Raw genomic sequence first — 12,274 nt, forward strand, 5'->3', positions numbered from 1 at the left:
AGCAGAGCGACATGGTTACTGTGGTGAAGGCCTTTGCTTGGTTTCCTGGTTTCATTTTAATCACTTGTTTGTGTTTAAATGATCGTTCAGATACTTCATTTCTGGTTCTTTAGCTTCAATCCTATGAAGGGAATATATATTCCATGATTGATGCATAATTCTGATTTGAAACTACATTATGTGATCATGCAATTGTGTATTCACAAAAATTACAAAATATAATTTACACACACAACTTTAAATGAAAGCAGCTTCAAACTACACACAAGTGAGACTCACATTAGATTTGTGTGTAAATGCAGTTTTGTATGTGCAAAACAAGCGATTTGTGTGTAATTTTTTAGACTTATGTGTGTAGTTAGTTTTAAGCTTTAAAGTTGTGTGAGTGTAAATTTTATTTTTTTTGTATTTTGTCAATTTTTTGTACATATGAATACACAATTGCAAGAACAGTTACAAACAAAATTAATTGTATTAATTTCACATTAAGGATCACACACACAAATTGAAAGAGACTCCATACAGTTCATAGTTATATGAGGCGTAGCTTTGGAAATGTCACAGCTGTTTCCATTAATAACGCCCCCATGGTGAATTTAGGAGCATGTTTCTTAGATATACCTAAATTCCAACTCCTTTCTTCTTTGGATGACAAGCAGTAGGTTACACCTCAGTAAAAACTTGTTAAACATAGACAGTAGTAGTAGATAAAATAATTGTTCATAGATCTTTTATATTTTGTGCTAAACGTTTAAAGGGAATTTTCTTAAACAGTAAACAAAAATATAAAACACAACAATAAAGTGAACTAAAAAAAAAGTGTAAAACAAAATACCAAAAATAAATAAATAAATCAAGGCTATTAGTAACTTGAAGGTTGAATTAATCCTCAGAATATATATTTATATTCATTTTTTAACCTGTTTCTACGGTAAAACATTTTTTTCTGGTAAAATTTGATCTGTGCGGAAAAAATATCCATTCAATTATCTTCAGAACGTGTTGAATCCCCTTCTGGTTCAAAGGGTTGCTGGAGCCTATCCCAGCTTCTGTTGGGCGAAGACGCGATACAAAGCTGTCAGTCTATGGCAGAGCCACAAACATCGTTTGAACAAATTTCAGTGCAAATTCAAACCCGAGACAATCAAAAAGGAGCCCACAGCAGACACTTGGGGATCTCCATCATTTACAGCAAATAGTGCTGAGTGTAGATAGACAGCTCCTTTATCATTAAAAACATATGCAAGAATAAATGAAAAGGTAAGATATTGTCAGGTGGTTATCTTCTTCTGCAACTCTCTCTTTCATGTCATGTTTAAGTCTTTCATCTTTGGTCATTTTCAGCTTTGTGAAGCTGACGTGAAGGTTGAAGGAGCTCCTGTGAAGCTGCACGCGCTCACCTCAGGGTATCGCGCTCCGTGTTTCTCCCGAACGCCATTGCGGCTCAGTGTGTAGTTGTAGAAGCGGCTGTTCTTCACCAGGCCGAGCCACTCCCTCCAACCGCTGGGAACGTACGAGCCGTTGTACTCGTTCAGGTACTTCCCGAAGAAAGCTGAAAACACACAGACGACATGTGAGACAGCTGAAGAGCCGCTGAAAAAAATAAATCATTTGGTTTTTTGTTTTTTTGGAGGGGAGGTAATTTGTCTGGAAATAAGAAGAAATTATGTAAAAATCCAGTGTTCTGCGTTTGTTGCTGCACCTGTCCTGTATCCAGTGTTGTTCAGGTAGACTGCAAAGGTGCGCGGCTCATGCTGTCGCTGCCATGACATGGAGGAACAGTTCTCATTGTTGGTGTAGGTGTTGTGATTGTGCACGTACCTGGGAAACAAAGAGAAGGAAACAAACTATTTGACACCGGCTCCCTAAGCATTTTCCAGCTCTTTCAAGAATATCAAGCAGGAGGAATCAGGAACTTTTGTGTCATCTTCTGTTGAGCCGGGAACTGTGTATTCAGGGCTGGGTTGATAAAATTGATTTGAATCGATCTAAGCTTAATAGATGAATAATTGATCTATAAAAATATATGATTTAGCACATAAAACTAAAGTCTGCTAGCTTGATGCTAATGTTTAATGGAATTTCCCCTTAGGACGGCTAATGCTAACGCTAGGTCAACGTGAACATACATTGCTGACTAAATAAACATTTTTATGAATTTTCCAAACTCTTCTAAGGAAAAAATCTTTAAAGTAACCATTTTTGGTCTAAATCACAATTTTTTGCTTATTCTTGAAAAATGTGTAATGCTATAGCGTGAGCGCCACCTAGTGGCCAAACTGAAATGTCCTCCAGGAGAAGCAGAACAATGTTTACGTTAATGATCTGAATATTTTTGTGAGAACTTCTCCTTTTGAGAAACCATGTAACACTGTATGGTATTAACACTCTCACTATTTCAATATTAATAATAATATAGTAAATTATTATGATGTATTTCTAAACAAATGTGTTCAAATGTTTAAACCGTGTAAACCCAAAATTGAATTGAATCCAGCTGAATTGAGTGGATTGAAAGAATAGAGAAAAAAGACAAAATCGAATTGATTCAGGCTCTGTTGTATCTAATGGAATAGATTTTGGAAATTATTATTGATACACTAATGAAAACACAATAGAAAACTAAGGCTTGTGTTTTTTTTTTTTGGATAGCAATTAACTTTAGGAGTAACTTCAAAAACTGAAAGAAAGCCGAACCTTGTCCTAAAACAGCACAATTCTTCATTATAGTTACAATTTTATACTTGTAACATTTTATTCCTTCTAACATTATGAAATCTATACTATTTTTAATGAAGAATAATCATTTTAATATTAACTTTGATTTACCTTTAATGTCTTTAATTCAGCTTCAGAAGTTCCTAAGGCTTTTACTAACAGATCCACTCGTCCTTTATTGTTCCATTATGAGTATTCTGGTCTATTTTCATTTTATTAGAGGTAAATTCATTTAGATGCATAAAAATATTGAAAGTCATGTTTTTTGTGGTTCATTGCAGCTTGCAGTGGTGTTCTGTGTTGTGACTGACACCAGATGGAGACTTACTTCCCGGTGAGCATGCTTGATCGTGATGGACAGCACATGGGCGTGGTCACAAAGGCATTAGAGAAGGACGTCCCTCCCTCCTCCATAATACGGCGAGTCTTATTCATGGCCTGCATGGAACCTACACACAAAGATAAAGTCAGAAACCCCATCCAGCCAGAACCACCAGCTCTTTGTCACAGAATATAAAATTCAATGTAACAAACACAGTTTGGACCCAACATTAGTGCCAGCAGAGATGCTGAAACTGAAAGGTGTGTTTCATCACCAAGTTCCAGGTCCTGGTCGTCAGTCAGAACAAGGATGATGTTTGGTCGGATGTTGCGTCGGTCCCTCTGTAAGCGGGGCTTCAGTCGTCCTCCAGGCTGGAACTGCGCATGGCCAAGAGTCACCAAGAACAGCAGGGAGAGGAAGATCGGTCTCGCCATGGCCTTCCTCTGCACGATTTCAAGGCAGTCAGCGGCTTCTGCGGCAGGATGTCAACCTCTGAAAAGGGACGGAGATGTTCAGATCCCAGAAGAAACAGAATGTCAGACATGAGATTTAAGGATTGACTGTATATGAGAACTGGACTCCAAAAAGGAAAAAACTGACATCATCTGGTTCCAGCATGGCAGCATCCATATTGTTGAAAACGGTGCTTGAACTGGCTTGATTTCATTGGAGCTTGAAGTAAACCGTTTCTATGAGTGACATCACACTCAATCAGTCCCGTTCTCTTTTACAGTCAATGGATTCAAGAGCAAGTTCTGATTGGATATTTAAAAAACAGTTTGCTTCAAGCAGACAATACTTTACGTGATTTTGAATCATCAGTTTAACTTTCCTTTAGGGTAACAGATGTCATTAATAATATTAATAACAATACCTAATATTTCCATACGGAACCCATGTACTGCACAGTGACAGAGAGACAAAAAACACACAAAAGCATGGATAAATTCGATTAAAAGTGTACATAAATGCTTACAAAGTTACATTCAAAACATCATGACATTTCATAAAGGAGAATACATTCAAATGTGGTGAGATAAAAGAAATAAAGGGAGCCTCGTTGTTGTACATAAGCCAAGTAAAAAAAGTGCATTTGATAGTGTTTGTTTGGTGACACATTTTATTAGGAACATAAGTTCAATCTTTTGCACAGGACCGGATAGCATGAATGTGGAGGAGAGGCAAATATTTCTGTGTTTGCTTGTAAGAAATGCATTTTTTTTACAGTTTCTGATCACTTTGTGTGCAAAAACATCAAATTTTGTCTTAATTTTTGTAGCCTGGAAAGATGACCTGTGAGAAAATAACAAATTTGTGATACTTTAACAATGCAAGACTGTTTTAGGAGTGTTTCAAAATGAGATAAATGGAAAATGGAAATTGCCACAAAACAAACTGCTAAAAGATTGAGGGTTGTATTAATTATTGGAGGAAGCATTGGTGGCTCAAACACCAAAAACTCACAAGAACGGGCAGACAAAGGCACCAACAGCAGTCTTTTGTGTTCAGAATCATAAAGGCTAATCCTATTAGTTTCACAGCAGAAGTGTGTGTGGGCTAACAGCAGGAGTGTTATGCAAATGTGACAGTAATCAAAGAAAAGAGGCTCTCATCTTAAAGTGCTGCGAACAGCAGCGGATTACACACCGCTCGCAGAGAAAAGCCTCTTTGTTGCACCTCGCCGTGCTTTATGAAATGACCCGTTACACTGAATATTTCATTCTGTCACCAAATCACCTTCAGAGGTAATCACAGGAAGAACCGCAGGCAGGTGCTGCTTGAAAGGTGAAGACAGAAAGATGTAACATCTGTTTGACAGATGCAGAAACGAATGATCGTGTTCTATTAAAATTGGTGCTTGATGAATGTCATTGACCGGATCTTCTGTCCATTTCTCTTCATGCTGTACACATTCACAACTGCAAAAGAGCTCAGTACAGACGAAAAGAGCAAGCATCTTTTTATAGTGAAATCTACCGATTACACAAGCTCATTAACAGGGCCGGACCTGGCCATAGGGGACCTAGGCGGCTGCCTAGGGTGCCATTTGCTGGATGGGGCATCAAACTGCAAAGATTAGGTCATAAATTATTATTATTATTTACTTCATTTTGTTTTATTTTTTTTACAGTTTGACATATCACTCATTTCATGTAAAATGTAAAATAAATCTAATAATTAAAAACAAATTAAAGGGTAACCAAACCTTAAATCTACACTTTTCTTTAATCTGTTGACCTCCATAAACCTCTATAATCTTTAAAAGTTCTGTCTGTTGGTTGTTGCCACATTTTTAACAATTTAAAATAAACTTGTTTAATTCTTGAAAATAAAACCGCCTGTGTGCTGCCCCCTACAGGTTGAAACAAGGTGTTACAGTTGAATTTTGTGATTGGTCAAACCATTCGTCTCCCATCATTTCAGAAGTCCCACGTCATGATCTGCAGCTCCAGTACCGATAACAGTCCTGCCCCCAAGCCCCACCCCCTGACTGGATTTTCAGATTTCGGCTGTGGGTGGAGTCAGCCTCCAACTTCCCTGTTTGGTTACCCTTTAAATAACTCAAAAGTTTTACATAATAACTTTGCCGGCTGTGTCCCGGCTTGGCATTGGTGTTATTATTCGTAACAGTTTTCTTAAATAGTCACTATTTAAGATTTGAGAATTAAAATAATACTTATTGGAACATATTCCAGGCAGGTACTGTGTTTTTTAATCATTTTTGGACAGTGGAATTGGTGTGTATGAAGGGGACGGTTGGGGCGCAAAAATCACATTTTTGCTAAAGCACCATGCAGCACAGGGCCGGCCTTGCTCATTAAACATATTAATACAATAAATATAGTAAGAAAAAAAAAAGTAAGCAAAAGAATAGTAGTAACTTTCATATTTCTGTTTGCCTGAGTCTATCTTCCTCCATGATCAAAGATGTCAGAGACAAACACCAAACTGAAGTTTCTTGCGATGCAACAGAAAGGGACAAAGCAATTTAATCCACTTCCAGAGTTTTGACTCCAGTTTTTATTCATACTCATGATGACTGGGTCTGATTTCCCTCACTACTTCCTAGCTTCAAGTGCGAGACTATCCAATGTCCTGGATTTGAATGGAATTCGGACCCATGCTCTCTACGTTTATGTATTGGAAACACAGAGTGTGATCTCACCCGTTTGTCAAAGTAAAAAAAGTATGAATGTTTTACAAAGATTATTTATTAATCCATGTTATTCTTTTGATGAATTTTGATTATTTATCAAAAAAAAATGTACTTACATTTTTTAATTCTTTAACATCAGAGCTCATGGAATCATCAGTGTTTATGGAATGACGTTGATCGCGTTAATGGTGGAAACTTACAGATGTGTTGAAGCATTACTGCCGTTGGAGGTGTTGGTGTTAAAGGGTTTAATGTAAAAATGTTCAACTGCAATGAATTATGGTCTATGTTTCTTAATCTGGTGAGCAACTACTGCCGTAGACTGCTAATTAGGGCACTGGATTTTGGAATTGTAGATCTGGAAACCCGAACAAAACAGCAAACGTCCCACATAATGCCCTATGTAGTGAGTAGTGACAGAATAGGGACACAATCAATGTCTCCAACATTAAGTTCCACCTGTGTCTGCCCACCTGTCACCTTACTGTCTGAAACGCTGACAGTCATCATTAATTTAAAATGAGTGATATTTTTATGCCTCACGTCTGACTCATCATATTTTAACCGTCACGTCTCTGTTTATTAAGTTGGCAGTAAGGGTTTAAAAATTAATTAACCTATTTGATTAATTGATTTCTATTCCAACGATCCAACTACACTGCTCACAAAAATTAAAGGAACTCGTTTTTATTGGGTCTGGCATGAACTGAATTAAACTTGTCTGATTATTTTCTTGTTGGTTAAGCATCTGAAGGTCTCGTTAATCAATTTCAGCTGTATTGGTGTTTATGGAATTAACAACAGGTGCACTTCAGTGGCAACAATTAGAAAACCCTCAATGAGCAAATAAGTAAAACAGCGAACAAGGAAAACCATGAATAAGTAAAACCACGAATGAGTGTGGGAACACTATTTATCTCTGAGTCAAACTAGTTAAAGTTTTGGCTAAGAATTGATCCATTTTTATAAATTAATTGGATCCTGCAAAATGAACCAACATCGACTATGAACTATATTTGGAACCACAAATAATGAAATTAATCGAATTGTTAAAATAAAACGTTAGACCTCTAGTTGGCAAGCAAGAGTGGGATTTTGGGGAACAAAAACGATGCCTTTACTATACAAAAGCTTCATTAAAGAAGCCAAAGGAAAACGAGGAGTACAGAGACCCCAAGGGTTCGTTCACACTAAGCAATCCATACCGCGCCCTGGTATGCTTGCAACCTGATGTGAGGACTAAGTGTGAATGAAAGTAATGTTTCTTTCTATTCCAAAATCCAGGACTGTATATTTTTAAAGAGCAACTGTAAATTAAAAAATCCTTCCTTACTTGGTCTCTGTGGTAAACTGTATTTTGTTGAATCTGAGGGGAACCTCAATATCCTGGTGACAGCTGCTCGTTTCCCCCATCAGTCCTAACGGCCTCATCCTTCCTGCCAAACACTCTGCAGCTTTAATTAATGAGACACATTAACATCTCTCCCCACACTGTTAATAGACTCCAAAACATTTACTCTGGATGTTAATTACACGACCACATCTGTTCTGAATTCTTCTGAACGAGGTTCCAACTCACAGCTTTGAAGACTCCTGAAAGTGAAGCAGCAGAATGTCCTTTCATCTGATATTCACGGAGCAGGAAAATCAAGCTGCGGCTCTCGATTCCTGATAGTTTGTTTTATTTGATAGTCGCATCTCTGTGTGGAGAACGCTGAAACTTTAGACCTTTGCCTCAGCAGAGCAGTCTGCAGAGCATCAGCAAACAGCCAGAAAACACAGCCAGCAACAACAGAGCTGCCTTTAATAAAGAAGGAGGTGAGTTTTTTTATTTGTCTTTATCAAGATGCATTGAAAGGATGTTTATACTGAAAAACGTTTCATAAAACTGAAAATCTTAACACTGAAAGTATTCATTTCAGAACAGAACTCCAGAAGTCAAGGGCCACTGTGTTGACAGGTTTATTGCTGCCTTATTTATGGCTGATCACCTGGATCAGGTGTGTCCAGCCAATTAGAACACAGAGAACAAGACGAAACTAGCAGGAATGCAGACCTCAGCACCCACCCCTGCTGCAGACCCTGCGTGTCCCGGGATGCCCCTGCACTGCATGTTTTATTTTTACTTTGTCTAAAGAAACTGATTCACATAACAGACTCATGATCAGGTCCCTGCTGGGCTGATGTGAAAAAAGTAAAACAGAAAAAGGTCAAATGGTGTGGCGGTCCGAGCATTTCTGAGCTGAGTCTTCAGTTTTCCTTAATTAACTGTTTTATGCTTCTAACACCATACAGTTATATATGAATAATATTTTTTGGAGCAATTCCATCATAAATGGATCGGAATAAGTTCACTAAAATTCCATATAATGAAAAAAATCCAGTGCAGCTACTGCCTACAGCCTGAAAAAACAGAAGAAGTTAGCTTTTGGTAGCGCAAGCTTTGAACATCCAATCAGAGGCGATTATGTCATAATTCATCCTCATGAAGCTGCAGAAACCTGAGATCAAATTCTGATTGGTTGAATCAACGTCAATGCGTTTAATCCATATATTGCTGATTTAATCAGGAAGTGAAGACGGAGGCGCTGACTGTATGAGCATAAGGTAGACTTTTAATAACCTAGCAACAAGTGATGTCTAAAATCTGATTGGTTAGAAACTTCCATGTGAACAAACAAGCGTGAGAGAGGCTGACAGAACAGTTTGAATGATCTAAAATATATTTTGGACAAATATATGTATAAAACATTTTTCTGAGATTAAGATACTTCTTTTCAGATCATTTTAGGCCTTCACTGAAGGCTTTGCAGCCCCTGACAGTACGACACTAGTAAAATGTCTAGGATAGGGAAACTTAGGGAACGAGGATGTGAAAACACTAAACAGCACACAACACATTTAATTTAAAAGGGAGTTTTTAGAAGATGTGTGCTTAAAAAAAGTAAACAGTCTTCTTATCCTTCAGTCAGAACAATAAATTCTCACCACCGTGCATGTTCTGACCATTGACTGTATAAGAGAACTGGATTGAGTGAGTGTGACATCACCCATAGAACATGCCTTACTTCCAGCTCAAATGTTATTAAGTCAATATTGGTATTTATTAAATATACAAACGTTGACATGTTGGAGTCAGACAACCAAAGTTAGCGTTTTGTGGCAACCACTCTCGCCAATTAGGAGTGTTAGAAGGCCACACCCCCTTCCACGGAAAGCTGGCTCGGGAATCTGTCAGTCAAACGTTTCAAACTTAGTGTGAGACCACCTGCATAAATAACTTTCACTACTGCAAAAATAACAATAAAAAATTAGGATTGTCGAGAACGTTTAAAAATAAGTATCGGAGGAAGAATGGATATTCTGACAAATAAAATGACTGAGTAAAAGCTGTTTATTTCTCTATAGAAGACTACGGGGCTTTTGAAACCAGCGGGTACTTCCTGTTCGGAATGGGAGAGGGGAAGGTCACTTGGTCCAGTTCATATATACAGTCAATAGGAGGGGTTCATCTCTTTTGGTTCTTGATTTCACTAAAATGTTGTAACGAATGTTCAAAAGAGAGACCAACTCCTCGTCTGCTTGGAGATAAAACCACGCCGCTGTTTTACATCCAACTGGAACAGAAACAATGAATCATTTAGGCCTGCACCTTAATGAACTCATGCTCCACTCACACATGGCTGGAGCATCTGCTCACATTTGGTTATAAAATCTATTCAGCACATTATAAGGCCACTGTGCTCTCCTGAGCGGAGACCATAAACGCCCTGAATGCCCCAGAGACAGCATGTCATCCTGATCTGGCTCTCCTCTCTTAAACACATCTATCTGCTCGCATAAATTCAAGACACACAAGCAGGTCTCCAGCTGATGCAACCAGCTGCCAATTGACTTACTACGAAATGTGCTGGGTAAAGAGAAAAGTGGCAATGCTGCCCCTTTGGCTCATTTGTATTCATGTGTTTTCCCACATGGAGGGACTTTATGTTTCAGAGGTTAAAGGTGAAAACCCAGAAAAAGTACAGCAGCTCATTAAAAAAAAAAAAAAAACTGAGAACTGCAGGAGTTTCCATGGAAACCCAAAAAGTGAAGCTTTCATCTAACAAATCATGCTCTCCACAATTTTCTGAAAAAAGTAAAAGGAACGATGGATAACTTTGTATTCCACAAACAGAAACATCAGTCAGAGAAAGATTCCACAGGAAGTTTGTACAGATGTGTTCTCTTAAGAGTTGATCGTTTGGGAAACCAGATGTAATCAATCACAGTTTTTCACCCCTGAGGTCTTCACCCTTCTCCTTTATCTTCTCACCAATCAAGGAAAAATCCCCCCAGAGTTTTGTGTTTTCTCTATCAGCTGGGTTTCAAATATTGAGAAAGTACTGGATCAGTTGACTTTAGATATGTCAAGTAATGGGTGCTGGCTTTGAGCTTATTTGGAGTTTTCCCAAACAAGATTGTAAATATTCCCAATGTAGGCGCCTCGTACTGAGTCTGTTTGAGATCATCTCTTCACATAGATCTTGATCTGCTTGTTTGATTCATTTGGTCCATTTAGACAGCCTGTCATCCTAATGGTAGGTTCATTCCAACAGGTTTGAAATCATGCATGGCACAGAAGGTTTCCCTGCTTAAACCAGCACACGCCCAGGCCCGTCTTAAGTTTGACCATTTGAATGACCCAGAACAGGGGTCTGCAACCTGCGGCTCCAGAGCCACATGTGACTCCTTTATCTCTCCATAGTGGCTCTCTGGTTAGAGAAAAATAAAATAATAGTAATTAAAAAAAAAAAATGGAGATTAGCTATTATTTTAGCAACATACTAATGATTTTGGCTAATTTGTTTTCTAGTGGGGTTTTTTAGGATAATTTAATTAAATTCAATTCAATTTTATATATATACACCCCAAAATCTCTAAGGAAATTTGCCTCATTGGGCTTCATAGAGTTTCAGCTTCTATTTTAGCAACATACTAAGGTTTCTGGCTAATTTGTCATCTACCGGGGTTTTTTGGCTAATTTAGGGCTTTAGATTCTATTTTGGCAACATGCTAACATTTTTGACTAAGTTAGTTTACTAAGGAATTTTATGCTAATTTTGAATTTAGCTAATATTCTAGTAAAATGCTGATGTTTTCAGCTAATATGTTATCTACTGATTTTTCTTTTTTGGATAATTTAGAATGTAGCTTCTATTTTAGCAACATGCTAACGTTTTTGACTAAGCTAGTTTAATGAGGAATTTTAGGCTAATTTGGAGTTCAGCTAGTAATTAAGCAACAAGCTAGCTTTTTTAATTTAATTTTCTAATTCGTTTTTTATCCTAATTTGGAGTGTAACTAATATTTTAGCAATATGCTAACATTTGTAGCTAAACTGTTATCTACTGGGGGTTTTAGGCTAATTTTTTAGTTTAGCTTTTATTGCAGCAACACGCTAACATTTTTGGCTGATTTAATTTACAGAGAAATATTATGCTCATTTGAGGTTCAGCAAGTAATTAAGGAACGAACTTGCTTTTTTGCTACGAAAGTTAAAAACGTCAAAAAAATCCCTTTTGAAGAGATGCTAGGTGCTTTTTATATATATTTTTTTTGCTTTTTTGCTTATTAAAACAAAGGGTTATGAATGCAAATCCACATTTCTTAAAGGTTAACATAAGTCAATGTGGCTCCTTCTAGGTTCTGATTAGTAGAAAACAAGCCCAAATGGCTCTTTTACTGGTAAAGGTTGCCGACCTCTGACCCAGAGGAACCATAGGAGAAAGTCATGTGGTCAGACGAGACAAAAAATAGAACTTTTTGGTTTTAATTTCACTAAATGTGTTAGGGAGAAACAGAAGAATTATGGGTACCATCCTAAGAATATCCCTTCTATGAAGCATGGGTTTTTTTGTTTTTTTTTGGGTAAAAAATATGTAATTTTGATATATTTAATCATAGAACAATTTACTATTTAAATCTAGTCACCTTAATGTTTTCAGTCCATTCTATTTAAACCTGCTGCAGCTTCGCTTTTGGTCATTCAGACTGGATCTAAGTCACGTAATAGCATGTATTATATTTATTTATTA

At 37.4% G+C, this 12,274-nt stretch overlaps 1 protein-coding gene across 7 annotated transcripts in view; it reads right to left on the reverse strand.

Annotated features, from left to right (window-relative positions):
* LOC112159050 (extracellular sulfatase Sulf-2) overlaps positions 1-12,274 on the reverse strand; it is a 78,111-nt gene that overhangs the window by 21,234 nt on the left and 44,603 nt on the right. For all 7 annotated transcript variants that reach the window (XM_036212880.1, XM_024292866.2, XM_024292867.2 and 4 more), the window contains 4 exons: positions 3,315-3,532; positions 3,047-3,167; positions 1,703-1,821; positions 1,401-1,552 (listed from right to left, as the gene is read on the reverse strand). In XM_036212880.1, coding sequence (XP_036068773.1) covers positions 1,401-1,552; positions 1,703-1,821; positions 3,047-3,167; positions 3,315-3,474 — 552 coding nt within the window. In that variant the 5' untranslated portion in view covers positions 3,475-3,532. The remainder of the gene's footprint in view (positions 1-1,400; positions 1,553-1,702; positions 1,822-3,046; positions 3,168-3,314; positions 3,533-12,274) is intronic.

This window comes from Oryzias melastigma, linkage group LG7 (assembly GCF_002922805.2).
Source record: "Oryzias melastigma strain HK-1 linkage group LG7, ASM292280v2, whole genome shotgun sequence".
In the NCBI taxonomy this organism is placed as follows: Eukaryota; Metazoa; Chordata; class Actinopteri; order Beloniformes; family Adrianichthyidae; genus Oryzias; species Oryzias melastigma.